The sequence below is a fragment of the Balaenoptera acutorostrata genome, chromosome 11 (assembly GCF_949987535.1).
Source record: "Balaenoptera acutorostrata chromosome 11, mBalAcu1.1, whole genome shotgun sequence".
Classification (NCBI taxonomy): Eukaryota; Metazoa; Chordata; class Mammalia; order Artiodactyla; family Balaenopteridae; genus Balaenoptera; species Balaenoptera acutorostrata.
In genome coordinates, this window is record NC_080074.1 from 72343697 (window position 1) to 72360153 (window position 16457).

General features: G+C 36.5%; 1 protein-coding gene across 10 annotated transcripts in view; it reads right to left on the reverse strand.

The window, feature by feature from the left end:
• The window catches only part of PPHLN1 (periphilin 1), a 148415-nt gene that overhangs the window by 107445 nt on the left and 24513 nt on the right, over positions 1-16457 (reverse strand). For 5 of the 10 annotated variants that reach the window (XM_007168326.2, XM_007168324.2, XM_007168323.3 and 2 more), the window contains 2 exons: positions 16218-16382; positions 13506-13567 (listed from right to left, as the gene is read on the reverse strand). In XM_007168326.2, the coding sequence (XP_007168388.1) occupies positions 13506-13567; positions 16218-16382 (227 nt within the window). The remainder of the gene's footprint in view (positions 1-13505; positions 13568-16217; positions 16383-16457) is intronic. The other 5 variants (XM_057555840.1, XM_057555841.1, XM_057555839.1 and 2 more) reach the window with 1 other exon arrangement.

Here is a 16457-nt window from a genome sequence, read left to right on the forward strand (position 1 = left end):
AACTGCCAGCCCACACCCCTCTCCCCCAATTTGCCTTCATCTGCCCACCCCTAATTCTGTCCTTCCTTTCTTGGTATATGACTCTCTCCTCCCCACCATTAAAAATTAGACCTTCTTAGATTGGAAGATTGGGATTAACATATACACACTACTATATATAAAACAGATAACTAGTAAGAACCTACTATATAGCACAGGGAACTATACTCAAACTCTGTAATGACCTATAATGGAAAAGAAGCTGAAAGAGTGGATATATGTATATGTATAACTGATTCACTTTGCTGTACAGCAGAAGCTAACACAACACTGTAAATCAACTATACTCCAATAAAAATTAATTAAAAAAAACAAAACTATCTGTCAGGATGCCATACCACAGCTACCTAAAAAAAATAAAGTTAGCCCTTCTATCAATGGTCTTCATCCTCGTCCTCATTCACCTGCTTCATCAGTTATCCCTTTTCTGTCTTGTATCTTCAACCTCTCTTTCCCTTCAACCTATAAATATGCTCAAATTACTGACCAGCTAAAAAAAGGTTTTAGGTGATCTCCCTTTAGCCAGTGTCCTTCTCCAGCTAACAACATTGCCTACTTTCCATCCCAGTTAAGTATTTCTTAAAAAGTTATCCACGCAGGCTGAATCTACCCCCTTCCCATGTCATTCATCCTGACACTGCCAAACCCAAGAGATATTTTAATCTTTACATCACTGAAATACTCAGTTGCATTAGGCATCGGTGACCCATAATACCCTTTAAAAAGCTTTATTTTCCACCACTTCCGTAAAAGTGTTCCCTAGGGTTCTGACCTTAGTCCACTGCTCTTGTCTAACTATACCTTCTCCTTGGACAACCTCAATTTTGAATGCAGCTCCTCCCTTGAAACCATTCCTCCTACACTGCCAATCTCAGATAATGGTATTATTACACACACAGTAAACAAACAAAAAATCCAGATATTCCCCTCTTCTTCTTGTTTTTATAAATTTATTATTTTATTTATTGATTTTTGGCTGTGTTGGGTCTTCATTGCTGCGTGCAGGCTTTCTCTAGTTGCAGTGAGCGGCGACTACTCTTCGTTGCGGTGCGCGGGCTTCTCGTTGCAGTGGTTTCTCTTGTTGCGGAGCACGGGCTCTAGGCGCACGGGCTTCAGTAGTTGTGGCTTGCAAGCTCTAGAGCGTAGGCTCAGCAGTTGTGGCACACAGGCTTAGTTGCTCCGCGGCATGTGGGATCTTCCCAGACCAGGGATTGAACCTGTGTCCCCTGATCCAGGTTGTCATCGCTGCCGCTGTCTTCCGTGTCTGAGTCGATCACAACGCGGCCTTTCTGCTTCTTTACCATCGTGATCCCCCGGCTCCCATGCCGGACGCTGCCCAGACTCCAGATATTCCCCTCTTCTTTATTCCCACATCCAACAACCACATCTTGCTGATTTTTCACTTCCTAAGCATTTATCAAATTTAACCCTTTTCCTCCACCCCCAACTCCCTTTCTCCAATTAAGATATTCATGGCTTCTTATTCTATCTCTAGTGCCATCTTTTTTTTTAAATTTATTTATTTTTGGCTGCGTTGGGTCTTGGTTGCTGTGTGCGGGCTTTCTCTAGTTGCGGCGAGCGAGGGCTACTCTTTGTCGCAGTGCGTGGGCGTCTCATTGCGTGGCTTCTCTTGTTGCAGAGCACGGGCTCTAGGCGCCCGGGCTTCAGGAGTTGTGGCTCGTGGGCTCTGAAGCACAGGCTCAGTAGTTGTGGCGCACGAGCTTAGTTGCTCCGCGGCATGTGGGATCTTCCCAGACCAGGGCTCAAACCCGTGTGCCCTGCATTGGCAGGCGGATTCTTAACCACTGTACCACCAGGGAAGCCCTAGTGCCATCTTTAAAAGTCATCCCCTACACTGAAGACAAGCTACAACCTGACTGTGTTACTGTAGCCCCCCTCTTTCTACCAAGCTAAAATTTCTCAGTAGTTCCCCACAGTTAATAGAATAAAACCCAGACTTCTTAGTTAGAGATTAATCCACAGTTCCCCAGCTCTTACATAATCGCCTATTAATAGCTCTACACATCATGCTTTACACAGCTTTGCTCACGCTCTTCCCTTTGTAGGAATACGGTCCCTGTTACTCTTTTTTTTTTTTTTTAAATTCTCTTTTTCCTTCTTTTTTTTTTTTTTAAACTTTGGGTTTATTTATTTATTTATGGCTGTGTTGGGTCTTCATTTCTGTGCGAGGGCTTTCTCCAGCTGTGGCAAGTGGGGGCCACTCTTCATCGCGGTGCGCGGGCCTCTCACTATCGCGGCCTCTCTTGTTGCGGAGCACAGGCTCCAGACGCGCAGGCTCAGCAATTGTGGCTCACGGGCCTAGTCGTTCCGCGGCATGTGGGATCTTCCCAGACCAGGGCTCGAACCCGTGACCCCTGCATCGGCAGGCAGACTCTCAACCACTGCGCCACCAGGGAAGCCCCCCTGTTTCCCTTTTTCTGATTAACTCTTACTTTTCCTTCAGGTTCTGTTGAAATTATCCACCTCTCCCAGAAACTTTTAATAAAACCTCAGTACAGGATAAGTGCTTATTTGTCTTCAGCACTTGATGAAACTTCAGCACGTATTATATTATGCTATGTACTTGTGCATCTATTTCACTACCTAGACTGTAAGTCAGTGATACAAACACAGTGGCCTAACATAGTAAACACTCAATAAACATTTGTACCCCTGAACTAAATAGAAAAAGATGTTATACAGTATTTTTCTCCATCAAACAGATTATCACCTAAGAAGATAAAACAGCTATAATAAAATTAAAAATTAAATCTACTCTTTTTAAAAAATCAATAAGTATGAAATACTTAACAACGAAATCAAAATTTTCCATATGTGAATGCAGGAAAAAAAAAACTATTTAAAATTAAAGTATACTGACCACTTGGTGACACTCTTGCTCCATATTTTTAGATATTATTTAGTACTTTAAACAAATTCTATCCTAAGGTTTATTCTGAGACCTCATAAGTACAGGGGGAAAAGTGACTGTTAAAAATAACGTCATTCTATCTATATCAATAAAGTATGACATGTTCCTTGAATACAAAATGAAAAAAATCCTAACATATTCTGAATTTCATCTACAAGTGTGTTTTGAACAAATAGATAATATAATCACTAGGTAAATACAGAACCAAGATTAGTAGGTGATTATATACTTGAAATGCAGACAAATTACCAGGTATGTGGCTCTATTAAATAAGAAAGTGAGGGAGGGGATATGGGGACATATGTATACAAATGTCTGATTCACTTTGTTGTATAGAAGAAACTAACACAACATTGTAAAGCAATTATACTCCAATAAAGATGTTAAAAAAAAATAAGAAAATGACAGGCGGGGGGCGGGGGTTGTTGCATGCAGATGATAGAAAACTTGATACATTCTCTTTTCCTCTGTTAGCTGTTATTTCATCCAGTTGCTTCCAGTGATTCCACAGTCCTACTAATAAAACATATTTGAATATAAACCACTAATTCACACACACGCTAGATTTATGAAGTACGTAATGTGCTACAATATGAAACACATAAAACAGAACGTTCCACTGCCATTAACAGACCTGTGGAAGATGGTGTGAAAGCAAGGCACCCCAGTAGCAGCCAGTGATTGCAATCTGCAAAGGAAAGTGCTGAGGAGTATGAAAAGAAAGACCAACAGGGTCAGAGGATTAACTATGTACAGGAATGTAAGCAAATATATTGAAGGTGCTGGTTTCAGCTCTGAGATCAGATTTTACTCTGTTTACAAGCTAATGAGTTAGACTGTTACTATTTCATGGATGCCTGCAGAAGACACAAGACTCTTGGATCAGAGACAAAGTACTTAATACATCAGCATAGCAAACAACATAAGCGCTGGCACGTTTGTGTCAGTTTCCCCAGGTCCCAAGTCCCACAGGGATGATGTGATATGAGCCCAGATGGATGCACATGTCGTGGGTTTGGTTCATAACTGAGGAACACTGAACTTGGGGAACCCAAGTAAAAAACCACTATTTTTACCCCAAGCAATAAGCAAGCCTGCTCTTTGACACAGAGCGAGATATTACCTTATCCTTCAAGAGTGCTCACTACAAACTCAGCTCTGAGAAATAATATGGATAAAAAGTGATCAGGGCCTTGCATTCCTGGTGTAACTTGGCCAGATGTGTAGGAGTGCAAGAGACCCATGGAGGACTGTCTCTACCAACAAATGGAAGCCAGGTTTCTCACTGATGAAGAAGCGAGGTAAAATATGGAAAAGATGAAAGGATACTGCCATGAACTCATATATGTAAATACTGTATAAAAATAAATACAGATGTAAAGGTGTGTGTGTGTTTGTGTGTGTGCACGTGCATGTATGCACGCACCTAGTGTCCAGATCTTGGTTATAAAAAACCACTCTCCACTAAAGAGAACCTGTGTTCCTTAGAGAAATTGCTGATTTTAGGGTCAGGGCAGGGAAAGTATAAAAAGGACCATGAACATCTTTCAGCAGAAAGTAAGGAAATAATCAAAAAATGAGGTAGATAAGTCAAAACAACACAGATGATCTTAATTTGGCAATAAATTCTTATATGACACAAAAACATTAGCAACAAAAGGAAAAACAGATACATTAGATTTTATCAAATTTAAAAATTTTGTACATCAAAAATGGACATTATCCACAAAGTGAAAAAACAAGCTAAAGAATGGGAGAAAATATTTAGAAATCACATATCTGATAAGGATTTAATATCCAGAATATATAAAGGACTCCTAAAACAACAACAAAAAGACAAACAACTCAATTTTCAAATGGGCAAAAAGAGAAAAAAAATGAATAATTTCTCCAAAGAAGATATACAAATGGCTGATAAGCATATGAAATGAGTTGTTCATCATTACTAGCCATTAGGGAAATGCAAATCAAAACCACAAGATACCACTTCACATTTACCAGGATGTCAGTAATAACAGTAATAATGATGGTGATGATGATGATAGGAATGTAACAAGTATTGGTGAGGATGTAGAAAAACTGGGACTCTTGCACATTGCTGGTAGGAATGTAAAACAGTACAGCTACTATGGAACAGTTTGGTGGTTCCTCAAAAAGCTAAACATAGAATTACTGTATGACCCAGCAATTCCACTCCTGTGTATGCATCAAAAAAAATTGAAAGCAGGGACTCAAAACAAATACTTATATGTCAATGTTCACTGCAGCATTATTCACAATAGCCAAAAGGTGGAAATAACCCAAATGTCCATTAGAGGTTGAATGGATAAACAAAATGTGGTATATACATACAATGAAATATTATTCACCAATAAAGAGGAATGAGGTTCTGACATATGCTACAATATGGATGGACCTTGAAAACACTATGCCAAGTGAAAGAAGCCAGACACAAAAAACAAATATCGTATGAATGCACTTATATGAAATATCTAGAACAGGCAAATTCCTAAAAGTAGAATGTTGGTTGCCAGGTGCTGGGGGTAAGCGGGGGATAAGGAGTTATTGCTTAACAGGTATGGAGTTTCTGTTTGGGGTAATAAAAAGTTTTGGAAATAGTGGAGATGGTTGTACAACACTGTAAATGTAATTAATGCCAGTGAACTGTATAACTGAAAATGGTTACAATGGCATATTTTATGTCATATATATTCTACCACAACAAAATATTTTAAAAAAAAAAACACAGAAGTTACTTTGAACGGATTCACACTGGCCAAATTTGGGCATCAAAATAATAATGGCAACAGATTATACCACACAGAACAAAGTTTTGTTTGTTTTTTAAAGGGGCTGGTGGAGAGAAGAGAAAGCTCTTCTCACAACAGAATGCCTGCATAATAAATATAGAAAGAAGCACCTAATTACAAAATCACCCATTTAAAAGCATCTCATTAATAATTAATTCAGGCAAGAAACATCAATGGATGCTAAAACTAGGGGGTGAAAGTGGGATGAAGAATGGCATAATCACATAGTTTCAAAGTATCTCCCCACAAACACTAACTTTAAGGGAGGAGGCTAACTTCACAGTGAAGAAATTTCACAGGCCCCATCTTAATCAAGTGATAAAAGACAACAATACTAATAAGGGGACAAATCAATAGCATGTGCAACCTAACAGGATGCAATGCAAAGAACACAGCATCACTTCAGAAACTGCATCAGAAAAAAATGTATAACCTGGATCTAATCACGAAGAAACATCAGACAAACCCAAATTGAGAAACATTCTATAAAATGTCTGTCCTGTTTTCATTTTGCCAAAAACAGCCATAAAAATCAAGGAAAGACTGAGAAACTGTTCCAGATTAAGGAAGTCTACAAAAACATGACCTATGAGATCAGATAGATCTTTTTGCTATAAAGTGCATTACTGGGGCAGTGTTGGAGACATTAATGGGGTCTCTTGTGAAGGAGTACAGGAATTCTTTGAATTATTCTTGCAACTATTTTAAATTTTAAAAACTGTTTCAAATAAAATATTTTAAATGTTCTAATATTTCCTTCCCGTAATAAGGAATTATTATGTATACCCCACTGACAAAAACAAAAACACTGACTAGCATGGTTCTCCTAATTGCTCAGAACATTATTCTCTTACAAAAATACACAACTACTCTGTCTGGTTTACAATGCAGTAATTTTTTCCCCCTAGAACAACAGCTATTTTCCACTCACAAAGTCTTTTAGGTAGAAGGTCCAGAAAGATGCCAGCCAGTAAAAGCTATAGCTTTTGTGATAGTGTAAAATGTGAAATGTTACTGAAGACATACAGACATCAAGTGAAGGTGCTGAAGTAGAAGCACTTTCTACTCCACTACCCTGTTTTATTTTTCTTCATAAAACTTATGTTTTGTTTTTTATCTGTTTACTATCTATAATCTATACTAAAATGTAGGCTTCGTGAAAGAAAGGAGCTTATTGTCTCCAGAGGCTAGAAGAGTACCTGACATAGTAAACACTTACCAAATGAATGAATATACCATATAGAATTAACTCTATACCCTGAAAAGAGAATATACCTTGCTTTTTTTCCACAGTTAACATTTATTAATGATTACTATGTGACAGGCATGGTAAAATATGCGTTGTATGTGTAAAATCACTTAATCCTTTTTTAAAATTGAAGTATAGTTGATTTACAATATTGTGTTAGTTTCAGGTGCGCAGCATAGTGATTTAGTATTTTTGCAGTTTATATTCCATTACAGGTTACTTCAAGATAATGGGTATAATTCCCTATGCTATACAGTATTGGGCTGGCCAGAAAGTGCCTTCGGTTTTTAATTAAAATTAAGACACATTTTTCATTTTCACCAAGAACTTTATTGAACAACATATTCACCTTTTTGTTTCACTACCTTCTGCCATTTTTCAGGCAACTTCATAATTCCATCTTCCCAAAACTTTTTATCTTTTTGAGCAAAGAACTGTTCCAGGTGCCTTTTACAGTCTTCCAAGGAACTGAAATTTTGTCCATTAAGAGAATTTTGTAAAGACCGAAATAAATGGAAATCTGAAGGTGCAATGTCTGGTGAATATGGCGGATGAATCAGAACTTCCCAGACAAACTGTAAGTTTTTGCCTGGTCATCAAAGAAACATGCATTCTTATGTTATCCTGATGGAAGATTATGCGTTTTCTGTTGACTAATTCCAGATGCTTTTTGTCAAGTGCTGCTTTCAGTTGGTCTAACTGGGAGCAGTACTTGTTGGAATTAATCGTTTGGTTTTCCAGAAGGAGCTCATAATCCCACCATATATACAACATCACCTTCTTTGATGAAGACCGGCCTTTGGTGTGGTTGGTGGTGGTTCATTTCACTTGCCCCACGATCTCTTCCGTTCCACATTTTTGTACAAGTATCCACTTTTCATTGCCCGTTACAATTTGTTTTAAAAATGGAACGTTTTCATTACGTTTAAGTAGAGAATCGCATGTGGAAACATAGTCAAGGAGGTTTTTTTCGTCTTACTTATGTGGAACCCAAATATCAAAGCGATTAACATAGCCACGCTGGTGCAAATGATTTTCAATGCTTGATTTGGATATTTTCAGTATGTCAGCTATCTCCCATGTGGTATAATGTTGATTCTTCTCAATTAATGTCTCAATTTGATCACTATCAATTTCAAATGGTCTACCCGAGAGTGGAGCATCGTCCAGCGAGAAATCTCAAACACGAAACTTCGCAAACCACTTTTGACATGTTCAATCAGTCACAGCACCTTCTCCATATACTGCATAAATCTTTTTTGCGTTTCAGTTACGTTTTCACCTTTCCTGAAATAATAAAGCATAATATGCCGAAAATGTTGCTTTTTTTCTTCCATCTTCAGTATTAAAATGGCTACATAAAAATTCACCAATTCTGATGTCTTTTTTTTTTAATGCACGCTGATATGACAGCGGTCACATACAATCTAACAAAATTGTTTCGAATGAAGTTAAAGACAACTAAGTTCTACTAAAGCCATCTTATGGAAAAAACCGAATGAACCTTTTGGCCAACCCAGTATATAGTTGTTTTTTATCTGTTTTATACTGATACACAGTAGTTTGTATCTGTTAATCCCATACCTCTAATTTGTCCCTTCTACCTTCCCTTTCCCCTTTGGTTACCAGTTTGTTTTCTATATCCGTGAATCTGTTTCTGTTTTGTATATACATTCCTTTGTATTATTTGTTAGTTTCCACATTTAAGTGATACAGCACTTGTCTTTCTGACTTATTTCACCTAGCATAATATTCTCTAGGTCCATCCACGTTGCTGCAAATGGCAGTATTTCATTCTTTTTTTATAGTTCAGTAATATTCTATTGTATATATATATATATACACCATGTCGTCTTAATTCATTCGTCTGTTGATGGGCACTTCGGTTGCTTCCATGTCTTGGCTATTATAAATAGTGCTTCTATGAACATTGAGGTGCATGTATATATCCAGAAAAAATTCAAAAAGAAAATATCTTATTTTAATGTTCATGGTACAGATAAGAAAACTGATCAACTAATGATCAATGAATTTCAAACAGCAGAGTAAGAATACAGGCAACATTCTCTGATCACAGAATAACTAGAATATACTATGTCAGAATCAGTATAAAATTGCTACATATCTGAATCAGGGGGATACAGTTACAACAATGCTTAAAGGAAATTTCAAAACTTTATGTTAATAAATAAGAAAAACACTTCACATCGGTAAGAATGGCCATCAACAAAAAAATCTACAAACAATAAATGCGGAGAGGGTGTGGAGAAAAGGGAATCCTCCTACACTGCTGGCAGGAATGTAAATTGGTATAGCCACTATGGAGAACAGTATGGAGGTTCCTTAAAAAACTAAAAATAGAACTACCATATGACTCAGCAATCCCACTCCTGGGCATATACCCAGAGAAAACCGTAACTCGAAAAGATACATGCACTCCAATGTTCATTGCAGCGCTATTTACAATAGCCAGGACATGGAAGCAACCTAAATGTCCATCAACAGAGGAATGGATAAAGAAGATATAGTACATATATATACAATGGAATATTACTCAGCCATAAAAAAGAACAAAATAATGCCATCTGCAGCAACATGGATGAACCTAGAGACTGTCATGCTGAGTGAAGTAAGTCAGACACAGAAAGACAAATATCACATGATATTTGTGGAATCTAAATCTTACATGTGGAGTCTAAAAAAAAAAGGGTACAAATGAACTAATTTACAAAACAGAAGTAAAGTTACGGATGTAGAAAACAAACTTATGGTTACCAGTGGATTGGGGGGGGGGGCGGTTAAATTGGGAGGTTGGGATTGACATTTACACAATACTATATATAAAATAGATAACTAATAACAACCTGCTGTATAGCACAGGGAACTCTATTCAATACTCTGTAATGGCCTATATGGGGAAAGAGTCTGAAAAAAAAAAAAAGAGTGGATATATGTATAACTGATTCACTTTGCTGTACATCTGAAACTAACACAACACTGTAAAACAACTATACTCCAATAAAAATTTAAAAAATAAAAAAATAAAAACTCTGCTTCACCAATGAGAAAAAAAAAAGAAAAACAAATTAAACTTGAAATTAAAATATTAGATTTTTTAAATGAAAGCATAAGTGTTTTAGGCTTTTAGAAGGCAAACTGGACAGATCTATTAAAATTTTAAATATATATGCCCTTTGACCCAGAAACTCCACTTTTGGCGATCTATCCCATAGAAACCAAAGTACTGTTTCTTAAAGATATTATGTGCTCAGATTTATTGCAGCACTGTTTTGTACTGGAAACAGCATGAATATTCATCAATAGGTGAACAACTAAATTATTTGGTATAGCCACAAAATGGAACATTACTTGGCCACTAAAAAGATTCAAATTAAAGTTAAACCAAATAACTTGGAGGGATTTTCACAAGCCTCTGAAGGAGAAAAGCAACTTCGAGAAAAGTGTGTGTAACATGATCTCATCAACAAAAATCAAATACCCCAAATGTCTATGAATATGGAGAAAAGTAGAATATACACGAAGCTGTTAACATAGCTTTTAAGATTGAGGAATCACATATATGATTTTATTTCATTTATGTAAAATTATACACAGGCACAGGAAAAAAATGCTAAAAAAGACAAAAAGAAGAAAGATAAAAACAGAAACTAATTTTAAACACTGAAAAACAACAGAATTAAAATAATCCAAGAGCTGTTTCAAAAAAAAAAAGAGCTGTTTATTTAGGGAGAAATATAAACCATTAGCTAATCTAACCAAAAGCTGTGTTGTTTTTTTTTAATTTTGCTTTTCATATTCAGCTCTCTAGTATATCAGATTATTTATGTTGACATGCCAGGCTTCCAGTTTCACATTTTTTTTTCCCCCAAATGGATAGCAGTTTGTCCCAGTACTATTTATTAAAAAGCTCACTTTCCCCATTTGACTTTTAATACTACTAATATCCTAAATTCCTAGACATATCTAGGTTTGCTGCCAGATTCCCTATTCTATTTCACTGTTTACATTACTACAGCTTTAATAAGTTTTGATATATGACATATTCAGTCTTCACATGTTTTTCAATATCTAGGTTTGCTTCCAGATTCCCTATTCTGTTTCACTGTTTACACTACTACAGCTTTAATAAGTTTTGATATATGGCATATTCAGTCTTCACATGTTTTTCAATACCTAGGTTTGCTTCCAGATTCCTTATTCTGTTTCACTGTTTACACTACTACAGCTTTAATAAGTTTTGATATATGGCATATTCAGTCTTCACACGTTTTTCAATACTATTTTTGCTATTAGGCCCTTCACTCTTCATATTAATTTTAGAATCAGTTTGCCACCTTCTATGCAAAAAAAAAAAATCCTGGAATTTAGACTGGAACCACATTGAATTCACACCTGAATTTGAAGAGAACTGACGTATTTGTGATGCTGTCTCTTCATAGCCAAGGATGTACTCAGGACTTTAAAATGTTCTTTAGAAATGACTTGTAACTTCATCCAAATAGGTCTCACACACTTCAGTTAAATTTATTCTTATTACTCCTTATAGTTTTCATACTATAGTATTTTTGTAATTAATTAATTAATTTATATATATATATATATATATATATATATATATATTTTGGCTGCGTTGGGTCTTTGTTGCTGCACATGAGCTTTCTCTAGTTGCAGCGAGCAGGGGCTACTCTTCGTTGAGGTGCGCGGGCTTCTCATTACGATGGCTTCTCTTGTTGCAGAGCACAGGCTCTAGGTGCGCAGGCTTCAGTAGTTGTGGCATGCAGGCTCAGTAGTTGTGGCTTGCGGGCTCTAGAGCGCAGGCTCAGTAGTTGTGGCGCATGGGCTTAGCTGCTCCGTGGCATGTAGGATCTTCCCGGACCAGGGCTTAAACCTGTATCCCCTGCACTGGCAGGCAGATTCTAAACCACTGCGCCACCAGGGAAGTCCCTGCTATAGTGTTTTTAAATTACGTTGTCTAATTTATGCTGCTGATAGTTGATTTTATTATACTGAACTTTGCTAATATCCTAGTAGTTCTATAGTTTATATATAGACTCCTTTGGATTTTCTGCATAGATAATTATACAATCTGTAAATAGTTTTGTTTCTTTCATTCTAACCCTTAACCTTCATTTTTCTTGTCTTACTGAAGGTGTTGAGACCACCATTACCATAATGAATAGAAGCAGTGAAAATAGGCATTATTGCTTTGTTCTGGTTTTAAGGCGAATGCTTCTAACTTTACCATTCAGTATAGCAAATGCCTATCAAATAATGGTAATTCTCTTCTATTCCTAGCTGGCTGACAGTTTTTATAATTACTGAGTGTTAAATTTTATCAAAGTATTTTTCAGCATCTATTATCTCTGTTGCTTCTTTTGAGAGAGGCAGCCTGCCATGAGTTCTGAACGCCCTTGTACATGCCTGCCACACATACCAAACTGAAAGACCTAACCATCCAGTGATACTGAAGAGTTTTTGTAACTGGTCAAGAGACAGTTCAACAGGTCAAGGTGACCACAGCATAATTACCATGTGACTGCTTACTCCCTGGGAAAGGACTGGCTTGCTTCCTGACTGCAACAAAAGGTACCCAGCACTTAACTCTGGTTCCTTAGCTGCAATGCATAGCCACCATCTCTGCCTATCACATCCCCCTGTGGGACTTGGAGGCAGGAAACCAATACTGCCATGCTGATGCCCCTTCTGGCTGCTGTGCTATGAGTAATTAACTGCCCTGCTCTTATCCATGGAATCCAGCTGTCTACTTCTGGCACCTATGGAGCTGTGGCAGTTACTCCTTGCCATTCTCCATGAGTTTGGGGTTCTTGTCTGACAATCTGTAAGAGATCTTTAAAAGGCTCCTTTTACAACTTCCAACACTACCAGAGTGAAATCATTTAAAAAAACAACTACCAACCTGGTTAAGTATGTCCATCTTTTTTTTCTAACTATTCTATCAAATGCCTCTATTAAGTAACCAAAGCTAACAATGATCGAGGTCCTTCCAAAATGTGTTTTCCCAACAGAACTTAATTGATCAAAATAAAGCAACTGGGAGATGCTTTTTAATAGGCGACAATTTGTAATGACTCAAATATTTTCAAGAAGGCTATTTCTGGAAAAAATGCCTTATTTTCTAATTAAGCAAATATACACCTTATAATCCACATGACTCATAAAGAATAATTAAATAATTAGAGAAGAATATAACAAGAGTTTAAATATTTTTAAATATATATTTTTACTGTCAATTACAAAATGCCAAGAGATACAGAACACTAGCTATTAGTGCCATTAATATATTACACAGTCACAAAAAGAATATAATGCTAGTTGCTTTCAAATTTTTAAATCCTATTAAATATTTCATTGATTTGCCTTGAGGTTAGATTTCAATAGCAGACATCTCAGTGAGGCAAATATCAAAGTAATTATGTTATTTTTATCTTTTTACCTGTATTCAGGCTGTCGGCTTGCAGAATGATCATCTCTTGTCCACCTATAGCCAGATTCATCCTGTAACAGAAAAACGTTACTTAGATATTCACTTACATTATTTTGGTCAGGTAGGGTATATATGTATCTAACAGAACTACTAGAAACTAGTCTCTAAGACCAAAAGAATATGAGGGCAAAAACACCTTTCTAAATTTCTCTGAGCTTCAAAGGCATAAAAAAGTAAAAAGGATACAGCAAGTCATCCATTTCAACAACTAATTTGGTAGACTGAGAACCTGTGGTACCATTTATCTCTATTAAAATACTTAAAGTATTTCTTTGGTAGGCCCAAACACCCTTATTACCAAAAGCACATGCCAACATTCACAACATAGAAAGTCTGTTCGAGAACAAAGGTTCAATTTAAATTTAGCCAAGCACACATTTCTCGACCTTTCATTTTATTCTTCCTCTGTCAAGTTTGCTCAGCAATTTTCATATTCAAGCCCAATGAAGAACTTGTCACTTTTCCACTTCTCTTGTTCAAGTTTCCTTTTCTCAACCCACCTCCCATTAAAAACCACAACTGGAAACAATATAATAAGAAATCAACACTTACTGATAAGCTATATTAGAACAAGATGTGGCACTAAGTTTAAAATTAATCAAAGAAAGCACACTTTGTCCTCTAAAACAAATTTGGAAAAGGTACATATAAAAGAACCACATGGTAATCCATACTCAATTACTTTAAAATTATACAAAGAACAATGTACAATCAGCCGTCCATACCCACAGGTTCTGCATCGGCTCAAAAATATTGGGGAAGGGGGAACTCTAGAAAGTTCCAAAAAGCAAAACTTAAATTTGCTGCATGCCAGCCAACTATTTACATAGCACTATGTTGTATTAGGTATTATAAATAATCTAGAGATGATTTAAAGTATACAGAAGATGTGCATAGGTTATATGCAAATACTATGCCATTTTATATAAGGGACTTGAGCAACCTCAGGTTTTGGTATCCTGGTGGGTCCTGGAACCAATCCCCTGATATCGAGGGACAACTGTAACATGTGCATTACCTACAATCAGAAACATTGATTCACCTAAAACAAATACTATCTTCATCCTCCTCTTTAGCATTATGTACTCTATTCTTACAGAAGTAAAATGTATTCATCATTTTCCTTCCCAACATTAAACCATTAACAAACAAAAGAAAAAACTCAATAGCTATAATAGAATATTGGATCAAGTAAGCAGTTTGCTTTATACTAACTGAACTCTAGGTAAGAATTAGCATCATGAGAAACCTAAGGATCTCAAGTGGGCCTGCTTGTTTGTTTGAAGAAAATTTAAAGAGAAAATGTGTAAAGTATGAATAAACACAATTTGTAACAACAATAGTAAAAACTATTATCGAGGCACTATCATGCTGCAAGGTTTTAGAAAAAAATCTTGTTCATACGGCTTCAAATACAAATTGGTCCAATGAATCCAAAATTCCCTGTCTACACTAAATGGCCACAGGGTTTTCCTAAGAGGGATAACAACTGTTTATGCAAAGGCCAAACTGTTTCTCCTTGAGACTACCTGGAAGAATGGCTCTGATGGCAAAATCCAGTATTTCTAAAATAGAGATAACACATAGTATCTACTTTTCAATACCAAACCCTTCTTCCTAAAGGAACAGCATGACATTTAAAATTGAACAAAATAAAAATCAATTCTATCGAGAAGTAAGGAAGCTATAACACCCCAAACTTAAAAACAAACACAAGAAAATATTGAATAGTCTCACTGCCACTTTAGAATTGTCAAGGGTCACGATGATGTGGTAGTAAGAGAACTAAACTCCCATACATACTCATCTTGGGTAAATCGCCTTAGCTCCATTTCCTCAGGTGTAAAGTATGGAAACTAATTCCAATGGCTACTGTGAGGTCAAATTTATCATAAGCAATGTCTGAATATGTACCATTAATTACAACATTATATAGAAGGGAAGGAGAAAAAGGAGAAAGTGTAGGAAAATGGTCTAGCAAAGGAATGTTATAAACATGCAAGCTAGGTCAAAGGAAGTGCATCAAGGAATAGTTTAATCAAGTTCAATAACAGATTATTGCAACATTATATATATACGTCTAGATTACTAAAGATGGTCAAGAGAAAAAACATAATAATAATAGCAATAATGGCTAACACTTAAAAAGTGCTTATTATAGGAAAGGCAATGTTTTGAGGGCTTTCTAATCTGAGTTAGGAAGTAGACTTTAATAATAACAAAAATGAGACTGAGTCTCAACAACCTTAACCCAACCTTACCCACAGCATTTCATCATGATGAAAATAAAGTAATTGTAAGTGGGCACATCCAGTAAAAGATAACTACCTGGTTATCACTTATTGAATACAAAAGCAATAGACAAGATTACCTTTATCTGGTTCTGCAAATCCTTGCCAATTTAGGGGATAAAAAAGCAGGCTAGCTGGAATTAATGTCATTTAGATAGAGCTATCCAGAGGGCTTACCCACTTTGTCCAGCACCCCAAGATTCTTGACTACCAGTTCCCATTTGACAGCTCCAGCAGGCAAGTCAACAGAGCATCAAGCAGGAAGTGTTTATTCAACTGCCTTCATGGCCAGTCCCATAAATTCCAAAAATTACATGATTTTTTAAACTTATAAAATATAACAATTAGTACATGGGGGAAATTTACATACTCCTCTGTGAGGTGGACCACTTCTTCGATCATGAGAAAAACTGCGGCCCTCGTCATATTCTCGGTAATCAACATGACTGTAATATCTACTGTAGCTTCCTTCACCAGGTCTGTCTAGCAGTGGTGGTTTCTTTGGCACAATATTAACTACTCTATGGTAGCCATCCTAAAACAGACAAAAAGAAATATATAAAAATCACTAACTTCTCTATTTGGTCTTGGAAAGGTTTTTTAAAAAGCA